The sequence below is a fragment of the Falco biarmicus genome, chromosome 7 (assembly GCF_023638135.1).
Source record: "Falco biarmicus isolate bFalBia1 chromosome 7, bFalBia1.pri, whole genome shotgun sequence".
NCBI lineage: Eukaryota > Metazoa > Chordata > Aves > Falconiformes > Falconidae > Falco > Falco biarmicus.
In genome coordinates this window covers 1,659,410-1,671,651 of record NC_079294.1, presented here as the reverse complement: position 1 = coordinate 1,671,651, position 12,242 = coordinate 1,659,410, and the positions used below count along the sequence as shown (strand labels likewise).

The 12,242-nt window shown below is 40.9% G+C and overlaps 1 protein-coding gene across 2 annotated transcripts; it reads left to right on the top strand.

The window, feature by feature from the left end:
• The first annotated feature begins 29 nt into the window (after window positions 1-29).
• Window positions 30-12,124, top strand: NUSAP1 (nucleolar and spindle associated protein 1). Of its 2 annotated transcripts, XM_056346806.1 has the most exons (12): window positions 30-196; window positions 1,188-1,253; window positions 2,286-2,471; window positions 3,457-3,631; window positions 5,372-5,464; window positions 6,189-6,301; window positions 7,074-7,139; window positions 7,329-7,513; window positions 9,068-9,240; window positions 9,853-9,963; window positions 10,535-10,646; window positions 11,073-12,124. In XM_056346806.1, exons 1-12 carry the CDS (start codon window positions 104-106, stop codon window positions 11,158-11,160), a joined length of 1,461 nt encoding a protein of 486 aa, XP_056202781.1. In that variant the 5' UTR covers window positions 30-103; the 3' UTR covers window positions 11,161-12,124. The 2 variants fall into 2 exon arrangements, with proteins under 2 accessions (XP_056202781.1, XP_056202782.1); XM_056346807.1 differs by lacking the exon at window positions 7,074-7,139 and having other exon boundaries at window positions 31-196.
• Window positions 12,125-12,242: the final 118 nt, after the last annotated feature.

The following is a 12,242-nucleotide window of genomic DNA, read 5'->3' as shown; positions in this document are numbered from 1 at the left end:
GCGCGGCGGGCCATTTCGAACGGCGGTGAGGGCGCCCGCTGTGTCAGTTAAGCAGCGGTTGGCGACTGCGGTGAGGCGGCGGGTGAGCCTGTAGCGAGCCGCCATGGCGCTCTCCTCGCTCCGGCACCTGGACTCCCTGAAATATGTGGAGCTGCAGCAGATCGCGAAGGCCGCCGGGCTGAAGGCCAACCTCCGGGTGAGGGGGTGCAGCGCCCCGGGCCCGAGCCGGGGGCGGCTGAGGGGGCCCCGGGCTCCCGCCTGCCCCCGAGGAGCGGCCCGGCCCCGCCCCGGGGCTGCCCCCGGCCCGGCTGGGAGCTGAGGGGAGCGGGTGTCGCGTAGGGGGTGCGCCCGCCTGGGGACGGCGCAGTCGCGGCCTCCAGTCGCCGTCCCTGCCTGGGGGCAGCGTCCCCTCGTGCTGGGGGTTCCTGGGGTGCGGGAAGGCCGGCGGCACGGGCTCCGTCTCCCCGGCGTACGCCTCCGTTTGGGTTTTACCGGCGGGAGCTGGAAGGGCGGCGACGGGGAAGCGACTTCGGAATCCAGGGCGGGCCGGGCCCCTGCCGCCGGGGGCCGCTGGGGCCTGCCGGGGTCGCGGGTCGCGGGGGGCGGCTGCCCTGGCGGGCTGCGGCCTGCCGGGCCCTCGGCTCGGGGTCTGGGTTACCTCGTGGCTAAACCTCTCGTTCAGGCCTGATTTTGGTGCTGCCCTTTTCAATTAGGTGTTTCAGAGCCTGAAATACCAACGATGTAACGTTATTGCTGCCGTGCTGTTGCCGTTGACTATAAGCAGGGGACGAGAACGCTGTGCCCGAAGTATGGGCGAGGCAGAAGTTACTTTAGAAACTTGATAGAACTTAATTTGTGTTCAGCTACGCAGTGATACTAAAAACAGTCGTCTTCATTCTTGAGCAATTAAACTTTCTGGACAATAGACAGATGGGAAGAAACCCAGTCAGGAAAACTTGTTGTGCCTCTGTGGAGAATATGCCACATATTTATCTGTGGCCTTAAGCACTCTCTCTAGTTTGACTGACTTGGACGGAGCTCTAGGCATGCCTTAATCCCTTAGATGGCAGGAAATGTTCCCTTTGCTTGTTGGATCAGTTTATAGGACACTGGCTGGGTTTATACAGTTTTTTGTTTGATGACTTAATGCAATATTTGCTTCATATGTTGTTTTGATTTCTCTCCAGGCAGACAAATTGTTGCAAGCACTGAAGGAACACTTCCATGGAGCAAAAGCAGATAATGAAAATATGGTAATAGATGATAAATCGGCCATCCTTTTTCAGAAAGCCAGACCTAACTTAGTAACCAGTAGAGCAGGGCAGGTACTGAAGGTTGTTTTCCACCACGATGTGATCTGTAGTAAAAATACTTTATTCTTAATAGTGCCTTTAGTTTAATGCACTTGACTACTGACAGAAACTAATAGTAGCTTTGAAGCTGCCTCCTGTACAACCCAAAGCTGATTTCATCTCGGATGCCAAAGTTAACATTGTTTTTCAGTATTCATACAAAATTACTCTCTGTGAACAGTAACACTTAATTTCTATTGAACAAATGTTTATTCTTGCCCGTTCAGCTCCAGATACAAATATTTTTTGTTTTGTGTGCCTAGATGAAAGGGACTAGATACACATTGGAAACCATTTTGCATCTACTACAATTTACTTACGCTGACACTGTAGTAAAAATGATACAATTATGATGTTTGCTTTATTAATTTTTTTAAGGTATTGTTTTCTTAACTCTTTAAGTTTTTAGTATGCTGCATTATTTTGTCAGGTATGACTATTATTTTTTACATTTTTGATGGAAAGTAAATCGATATTTACTTTCCCTAAAATATATCACCCTTTAAGCGTGTTTCCTTTAAAATCTTCTTTGAAGGTTTGAGGAAATGGTGTAATCCTTGTCAGCTTATTTTTAACAAGTGTGAAAGGCTCTGATTTTTTTTGGTGAAGAGTATTCCCCAGAAATGTACAAATCTGGGAAGCTCACAGCATTGTGGAAGTTAGATTTCAAATACTAAGTATTAGGTTTTTATAATTTTATTAAAATGCCATACAATGAAACGATTCTAGGACTTCTCCTTGGCGTCTTCAAACAATGAACTTTGGTGTTTAGGGAAATCTAGATACTGCCAATTTCTTTGTTACTGTGCTACTAAATGGTATGCTACTGGTTTTCCTCTGTGAAATACTTTTTCCATTAATAGCATGGAAACTTTGGAGCATCTGAGTTCTGTTTGTCAGATGTGTTCCACATTATATATTTCTCTGCGGTAGGACTCTGAAATAAGTGCATCTACTACCACATCCGATGAACTGAGCAATCGGGAGGAAATGATGCCTGATTCAATGTGTTTCATTGCAAAGAGGTGTGATAAAGAAAAGAAAACAACCAGAAAAAAGCAGAACTCCAAGAAGAAAACTACCAGTGAAGAAAATACAGGTCTTTCTGATGAGAAAAAGGTGAATTGCATTGCTTGGCTGTGCGTGCTGGCTGCCCCCACTTCCCTCAAGCATAATTTGATGGGGTTTTCTACCACTGTTTATCAGGTGGTATATATTTTGTATGTGTGTGCATGCGTATATATAAGAATTTTGTATGCAAACATTCTGGTACTGGTCTTCTGTACTACTGATTTTTCTCAGTCTTGACTATGTGCCGTTCCATGATGAACAGAGGTTACTTGCTAGTCATTACTTCAAGAGAATAAATTGAATTCCTCTAAGAAATACACAATTCCAAATATTTTATATGACTGTGATTGCTTTCACTAGTTCATCACAGTATTATCAATCTTAGACTACTTTCAGAACTTAAAATAAGGCTGTTCTCACAAATTGGATGATTGCCTAAACATCTCAAGTTTTTAATTCTCACTCCTCAGAGGGTTCTTTCTTCATGGGTTATATTGACTGAGGGAGGGAAGTTTCAAGGTGAGATGGAGGTAGAATTATTTTTCTTTAGAATTACATGCAAGTAGTGGGCGAAATGAGACTTTAATTTAGAGGAGTAAAATGAGAAGATGAGCGTCAGTGTGTATTGGCATTAGACAGAATTGTACAGTAACAAAAGCTACAATAGTAAAAAATAACATAGCCAGTGAATTTCTTTTTACTTGCAAATAATTAACCTTTGTAAATACATGTGATTTCATACCAAAATGTTAAGGGCTGTACAGGTAAAAGCTTTCTAATCTAGATCTGGCTGTGAAATAACAGGGTGAGTATTTCACAGGTTAATTCAGGCTGGACTTCAGGAAGTCTCTTCCTCCCTCTCCCAGGCAAAGTGGGGTCAGTGCTTCGGGCTTTAGCTAATCTGATATTGGAAACGTCTAAGGATCGAGTCTAGCAGCCTCTCTGTTCCACTGGCTGGCTGTTCTCGGGACAGCAGCCTTTCTTTGGATTCAGTTGGAGCAAACTGTTTAAATTAAGTACGTTTAAACTGCAGGAACATTCTGAAATGAAAGAAAACAAAGTGCCTCAGGGTGAGCATGAAAAGGGACAGAAGGTATTCCAGAATGAGGAACAAGGAACTAAAAAGAGTGCTGTTGGGAAGCCAGGGATGGGTACCAATCAGGAAGAACCATCAGAGAAGAATTCTACTAAAAATAATGGACATAAATGTAAGTAAAAAATTCCAAAGAAGTCCAGCAGTACTTCTTACTACTTAAAGTGCACCTCTTTGTTATTTTATTGTGTCTGCAAACATTTTTTTGTGGCATATCTGGTGATCGGTACCATATTTGGGGATACCAGAAGAAAGTCTGTCTCGTTTGAGTTTGCGTACTTGTTTGTTTAATGTGTTGTAACGCATATCACAGAGTTTGTGGATGTAGGAATTCTGCTGTTCTATACGTCAGACCTCTGAACCTGATGTTTTTAGTGACAGTGTTCTCAAAGGTCTGAGTGTATTTGACTCGTGCCTCATTTAGGATCAGTGCCTTCTGGAATACCCCTGAGGTGCCGCTTGGCTCTGTTAAGAAGTGGCAGGGAAGGGAGAGCTTGCTTCCTATGCTGCTTTTTTCTTTGCCCACAGGTGAACAGGTTTTGTCATTTTCCTCCCAGCAGTAAAGTTAGAGAAGAGCATGCAGACAGAATTCTTAATAATTTGTTTCAACTGCCTAACAATATCAGAGTGTATTACCATGGATCACTTTTCTATCTGGTGGCTTTTTTTTTTTAAACCTTCAAACCATGATGCTGCTGAAAATACGAATTCATTTCTCCCCCATTCCTTTGTGCATGCAGCTGACATAAAGGAGTTTGTCGGTCCAATCTGATAATATATTGACATTGTGGGGCTGTCAAATAAGATATGTGCCATTATTTGCTCCTGTTAGATCAAGCGTACGTAGTCCTTGAGTGGTATTACAGATATTCTTGCTGTTCAGGATTTATGAAGGACATTGTTATTGGAAGTCTTTTATAATTCTGAAACTAATTGAGAAACTGAGGATTTTTAATGAAGGCTCTTTTAAGAACAGAAGCAATAGAGCCTGCAGAGGATGCTTTTGTTGAGGCAGTTTTCATCCTCACAGTTGGCACTGTACAAGTCTCTTCTATAACTGTAAGTATCTGTGCTGCTTTCTGGTTTTGTTTTTCTTTTTTTTCAGTAACTTCAGACAGCAAGAGCTGTGCAACAGAAAAATACTATGTCTGCATTCAGTGTTGAAAAGTTGATTTTTTTTTTTTAACAACCCCCCACTCCTTGCTTCCAGTGAGGATTTCTTTCAATATATTGAAGTCATCCAAGTTTACTTTAAAGGGAATGTGAATTAACAGAAAAGCAAGTGTTTGCTTTTGATATGCAAATATCAAAGTAGATGTGAAGTCTTTACCTGATTTTTTTCTTAATAAATCACTAAAATGTGAATGTGAGCTTAATACTATACCTGAGAACAGAGATACTAAAAAGAACTTAGACTCTTATTATGTATATAAGGCAGTGGCAGAAAAACTGGCCAAAAAGTATTTCTTCTTTGTCATCAACCTTTTAAAAAAACACTAGCTTTGTAAACAGATCCAGACCTGTGAATTTAAAGTTGGTTTTGTTTGCCACACAGCATAGTTTTCTTGTTAACTTTCCCTGTAAAATACTTTACTCTGGAAAGACAATAGCCTAGTACACCTGTGAGATCCATTCTGAGCTTGTGGTCTGTCGAGGGATGCTGTGACAGAGCATTGAAAAGGCTTTTGAGAGACTTAAGATTTATTCCAGCTGATGTTTTTATGCCTCAAAGTGGGTTTAGGTTTTGAGAAAATAAGGTGTGTTTTGGAACAAATACTTCTTAAAAAAGGTTGTGATGACATTAAAGTATTTTCCAGGAGTTTTAATGATTTTGTATAACCTTCCTGCGTGCCAGGTGATGCTCATCATGCAGGAGAGACGATCCCTTTATATGCAGGCCACCATGCATCTAGGTCTGGGAAAACAGGAATGAAAGCTACTACACCAAGTAAGATAACCTGCCATCTTTAGAAACGGATATGTGTTGCCTGTGTGTAAAAGGAGATGTCTTAAAATCTCTTGCAACCCAAATTTCTATTTCTGTTTGGAGAACATCCTCTCTTTAAAAAGCAAGCGAACAAACAAACAAAGTTCCCAGCAGTGACATTTTAAGGTATATCTTCCAACTTGTAAATTTGTAGCAGTAAATGACTTGCATGTATATCATAAAACTGATACATCAAAAGCTTTCATGTCTTCTGGATATAATACTTGCCTTCAGGATTTTCAAAACCACAAAGAGCAGTAAGACACGCTGTTACTCCCGCTTGCCTAGTTTTCACTTCATAAATACTACAGTTGTGCTGTATTATTATGTATTGGTTCATTTTCATCGCTTTGTAAAAGATGCTTGTTTAAATTTGGAAGTGTTTCTTTTTAACTGCAGAATTTGGGGGTTGGACTAGATGATCTTTAAAGGTCCCTTCCAACTACCATACTATGATTCTGTAATTCTCCAGAGCACACATCAGCTAACTGCCTGTGCAGGTGGTGAAGTAGATTCTATTTCATGCTGTTTGGTTGCCTGTGTGTACACCGTTTTTAATTAGAGGGATATATGTTATTTTCTTTGAGGCCATAATGATAGATATTGCAAGATTCTCCCGTTAAGTAGTAAAGTTCCTTAGGAGCGTATCTGATATGTGACTCTTTTTATTTTTGGAATTTCTTAGACTTTAAAAAGTTGCATGAGGCTCACTTCAAGAAAATGGAATCTATTGCTGACTACATTGAGAGGAAAAAAAAAATGATTGAAAACTGCAGCAGTTCTCTCAATGAAGTCAAGGTAAGTGATAACACAGAAATGTATCCATTGTTCCCGTATTCATTTATTTCCAGAGCCTCCCTGTAGAAGTCCTGTGGAGTCCCTTTAGATCAGTTAAGTAGCTGGTCACACGCACCTGCAGTGGAATGTTACAATCAGTGAAATTTAACTGCAGTCCTATGTAACTACTTATGTACAGTTATTCCTATATGACTTGCATAGTTCTGCAAGGTTTTGTATTCACAGCGCATGGTCATAGTTACAGGAGCTGACAAATAACTTGTCAGTTTTGAGTAAAAATAATTATATGAAAATTACTTTTGTGAAGAATCTCTTGGAGCTTTTGTTTACAAGTTTTAGTTCCTGCAGAACTTTAACCAAGGGGACGGGTTATTTTTCAAAGAGCAGGAATTAAGTTTCTCTTCCGTGCCTTAAAGCACCGTTGCTCAATGACTGTGTAAGACTCCTTTAAAATGTACGCAGCGCCTCTTGTTCTCAGCTCTTGTGTGCCACGCTTGCGTGGGTGTAAACTGCTAAGGGGGCCTCCTTTAGAGTGCGGCAGACCATAGAGAAGTGACAGTAGTGAATCAATGAATATACAAATGAGTATGTTAATTGCTGTAGAGTCATTTAAGTTGGAAAAGACCTTTAAGGTCATCGAATCCAACCCTTAACCTAGCAGCTCCACGTCGATATCTGAAGAGACGCACTGTAAATCCTGAGTGCTTCCCCTCTCTTGTATGGCACACATTGCATCGGGGTATGCTGAAGCCATCTTAATTACTATTGGCAGGTACTGGCCAAAAAATCCAGTTGCTTAAGAGCATCAGAAAAAGGCACTCCACATAACAATTCTAAGGTATGTAATTTCAGATCAGTTTAATAGTAACAAAACTACTTATGTTCAAAATAGGCTTATAAAGAAAAAAAGGGAAAAATTGAAGAGACTGTGTGCTTCTGATTCACAGTGTGTTTTCCCTTCCTCTATGCTGCCTTTCTGATAAAGGTTTTAGCAGAGTATGCTAACTCATGATTTGCTTTTCCCTAGAAACAAGCCAGTGGCAAAACACTTTTATTCAGCCCAAATACAGAGAGGGTCAAATTTTCCGCCACCTGTACTCCGAGTAACAGCCGGCGCTCGCCATGCCGTTCTCTGAACGCTGCCAGTCAGAGTATTTTATCCAGCAAACCTTTTAATCCTTCTGCCCTTTCAACAACCAAAATGAATGTCAGGTAAAAACAACAAACCAAACTACCGGTGAGCAATTTGGTATGATACGCATGAAATGGTCAACACTGACTGTGATTGGACTACATTATTTCTATTCCAAACATGAGAGTAATTCCAATTACTGACTTTCAGCCTAGCCTGAATGCTGGCTTAAGCCTTACTGTACTGTTGCTATCTTGAGTCTTCATTTTGATGCCTGATGGTAAGGAGCTTTGCATCTCTTTCAGCTTTCATTTTGCTAAACCAGCCAAGTTACATTATTTTCCTCCTCTTACTGTGTTAGGTTTTCTGTTTTGTCAGGCAGCCTAATAGTCTCTGTTATACTTTATCTTTGAGATTACTTCACCAGAACTGTAGGCAGTATTCCGGGCGGGTCTCACAATGGACTCCTCATTTGGCATTGCTTTGGGTACTCTTTCCCTCTTCTCCATGTGCCCTCCCTCCTGCCCCCCTGATGTCGCAGCAGGGGCTCGTCTTGTGATTAAGTACTGTAAGCAGGTTGTTTCTATCAGATGGAAATCAAGTTGACACCAGAAAGTCATGAGGAAATGCTCAATGAATGAGTTCATGCCCAGTGCTATTAAATCTCATCTCCTTTTACACATCACATGCACATCCTTATTCCTACACAGTAATCTAATTTTCTATTATGTTAATGTTTCATGAGCTTTTGTTATTGGTGAACTTATTAGCATATTCCTAACTTTTCTAAATGCTTCAACAAAAAACTCTAAAGAAGGAACCAAAAGGGCTGTCCCTGTGCCGCTCCATTGATAAATGTCCTTTTGCCCAGTTTTTTTAGCCGAAGTCCTTCTCTCTACTCTTTGTCTGTTTCTACACCATTGCAACAATTCCAAATTAATTTGGTTTACTAAACCTTCCACGGTGACCGAAGCTTGGATTTAGACATTCTGTAACTTACCCTTCTCCTCCTCCTCCTCCTGCTAGCAATACGCAGTTAATCTCGGATGTCACTTTCTGATTTTCTGGGAACCTTTGCTTCACTTCTTTTGCATGCCAAGATTATAGCTGCTGGGACTTTTTTGTCCCTGAGTAAAGTGTGTGTGGGGTGGTTATTTTCAGTACCTTTTTGATAAGGGAATTTAATTCGTACAAGATTATTGAATTTTCCTTCATGTATTTATATATATGTGTACACACAGCGAGCATGTCTGTGTATTTTGGTATGCAGGCAACTTGTGTTTTGACTGAAATTTCCAGCTTCTTTTGAGTAGAGTTCTGTTAGTTTTATTTCAGTTTTTCTTAATTTGAGTTTTCAAATTAACAGTAATTATGTATGTATTGTTTTACTAATAAATCCAAATCTAAAGTAAATCATGCTTGTTGGTGAAGAAATATCCTGGCTTGTTGCAGCCAAATAGATTTACTGTCCAGAATACCAAGAAAGGCAGCCTGTTGTAATGCAGTTTATGTATAAGCTGTGAACATCTTCTACCTGTAAGAAAAGCTGAAGGTGGAATCTTCTGTGTTTTGTCACATTGCTTACGTTCCTTGTAGATGACTAACTTTGCCTTCAAACTTCTGGTAATTTTCAGGTTCTCAGAAGCCACAAAAGATAATGAGTATAAACGCTCTCTTATCAAGACTCCGTCTAGAATGTCTCCATACTTGGAGGAGATCTGCATGCCTGATGGCCAGAAGAGCTGCAAACTAAGTCAGAAAAATGGCAAGGGAAGTGCAAGAAACAACGATGTGACTGCACCAAACGGTAAAGTGGATGGTATTGGCTCTTTCAGATCTGGACTCTTTGTCTTACTGAATTATATTTTTTAATAACCTAATGTCTTGCAGAGCCAGCTTTTAATTTTGTTCTCTAATTTGTGACTGTTTTTTTAGAAACAGAAGTATTTTCTTTGGTTTCCAGTGTTTTACGGTTAGGTGCCAAGACTTAAACCTATGGTACCTAGCTACCTACAGAAAGGGACAGAGAATCTTCTAGAGCTTTAGGGACTACATAGCAGAAGACTCGTACAACCAACACAGGGAGAGCATGTCTGCGGTGAGGGGTGTTCCCAATACCTTCTCAGGTGTCTTGTTCTCCTTGTGGGACTGGCATGCACCAGGCTTCCAGCTGTGCTATAGGGCAACCTGTCATTATCAGCCTTGGCGACCCTGAATCCTTGCTGTCTCCAGACCTGAAAGCTGCCTGTTTCGGGTGAGCTGTAATTGTGCAATTCTGGCTTTAGAGGTAGCGGGCGATAGCGTTTAATGGCTCTTTGCTCTTGGTAGTTGCAAAGTGGTCCTCACAGGCACTTTCCAGCTTGCTGTGTACAGCGACGTTCTTGCTACTGTAACTGTGATATCTTGATGTCTTTTGTAGTTCTCACCCCCTTCAAGTTTGCAGCTCACTCTGCAGAACCCACCAGTGCAAGGAAGACATTTGATCTCAAAGCCAGTCTCTCGAGGCCGCTCCGGTACCAGCCACATAAAGGTACTGTGATCCTGTGTGGTTTGTGCTGGTCACTGCACTCACACCCTGTGTGCAGGGTAAGGCGTTGACACAAACCTGGACAGCGAAGTCTTCAGTCTCTTCTCCTGCCCCTTTCCCCTCCTCTCTAGGCTCCCACTGTCTGTGGACTGACGTTAAATTTCTTTGTAATATGTGCTTTAAGAGCTTCCTACTGAAGAGTAAGTCTTTATGACCAAAAGCCCATAAATATAACAAATATGTCTCTTCAGTGGAATGCAAAGATATGTAGAGATGAGATATTCTTTACACAATAAGGCTTATTTGTATTTTATTTTTGTTTAAAAGTGGGCTGTTGTGTGGCATTTGTGTGGTGAGTGTTACTTGCAAGTACAGTCACCTGTTACTACTGATAACTAAAATTACTCACGGGGAACATGCTGGTGAAATGGGTAATACAGCTGAAGAGGCATTTCATTTTAAAGTCAACCAGCAAAAGACAGGCTAAGTAATGTAAAATTTGTGATAAGAAGTTAAGCAGACAATTACTGAACTAGTAATTTAATTAGTCTCTCTTTTTGCCCCTAAACTGTAGGACTACTAAAACCTTGGGGAGAATTGAAAGAAAACTCTGTCCTCAGTAGATCTGTCGGTAGCAAAGTCTCTTCACGTAAGAAAGACTACAAGCAGCCGCATCTCCAGACAAGGTTAGTACACCACTAGCTTTTTATGAATAGCGTTAAATGATAATGTGACTCACTCCTCATTAGGATTTAAATATGCAGTTCAGGAAAGAACACTTTCATGTTAAAGCAATTTTTGCCTCCAGTAGTATGTCTACTATCAGGATAGCGGCTCTGAATCTGACTTATTTAGTGGAAGTTTACCTTTTGCCTTGGAAGAAGCTGTGAATGCTGACATGCTGTTACCTTGAGCGTTAGATCTGTTATGTCTAAGCAGAAGTATTTGCCTGAAAGTACCATTTTTAGACTGAATCCCAACAGCACTCTCCACCCATGGCAAATGCAGCATACTGGTCGAATAAATTTTAAGCCGTGGGCAGCTTCAGATTCCTTTAGTTGCTCGTACCTCCACCTTTAATAGAACATCTGTCTCTTCTTTTTCCCCTTCAGGGAAGAAAGGCGTGAGAAACATGAGCAAGAGAGAAAAAAGAAAAAGGCTCAGGCTCTTGAAAACCGCAGAGGACTGTCTGTGGGTTAGGAGGAATAAGAAATACCCAAGAAATCACTGTAAATACTGTTTGTGTCCTGTTAATGTTTGTGCTGTGTGTAGTTCAGGTTGCTGTTAGCTAGTAGAATCCAGAGAGCATTGAATGGTATGTAATGCCTTCTAATGCATCTGAGTGTAATGCTTCTCCAACAAGATGAAAGCTCTAAACTTTTAAGAGCTTAGAACTCTAGCTACTTAATAATAATTTCCTTTAACTGAAAGATGTTAAAGGAGAAAAAATAAGTGGGAAAAAAGACTCTCAAGGAGCCACTTTGCAGCTTAGGACTGACTTCTGCACCAGAAGGCCTTAGTTACCCACTACACCGCATGTTCAGACAGCAACTTCCAAATATTTGTTCTACTGGTACATTCCCACTGTTCGAGATGTCTGCCTTGCCTGTTCCCCAGTTCAGTCCTCAAATTCTGTAAGAAGTTACAGCCTTTCTGACTGCATGCCTGTGAAGTAGTAGGGAATTCCCAAGAGAAGAAAAAAAAGGCAAGCTCTCTGGAAAAACTAAAAGCTTACAGTATAACTTTGATATAAAATACCATATTCTTAAAAAGTAGCAACTGAAAAGTGGCTCTCCAGGTTGCCAGCTGCATGCTTTGAACACTTGAGTCATTCCGTTCCTTTCTATGGGAAACAGGAGCTGTAAATAAATTTCTGCTTTTCAGCTTTATGATGCTTAACAGAGGTTACAGTAGTGTCAAGGCACATTCAATACCTTAGACTTAAAAGTTGTTTGGTTTAATTTAAAAAAAAAATACATAGAAAAGCTGCCTTGATTTCTTATAGATGGAACTGGAAAGGTAATTCGGCACTTGTAATGTCAGCTGGAATTTTGAGCAAATAATTGCTTCGGTAAACTTAGTGTCCTGTCGTGTATGTGCTGAAGTGTCAAGAACAAGCCATTTTTTTTATAAACTTAATGGAGGCAAAATAAATATTTTCTCTATCTTGTTTATCCCTGGTTATATCATCTAGTGTACTATGTGTGACTAGCTCCTTAATGTAGCACCAGTTTTGTTCATACTTGTAATTACTAAGCCATGTCAAAGATCCTTGTCACAGA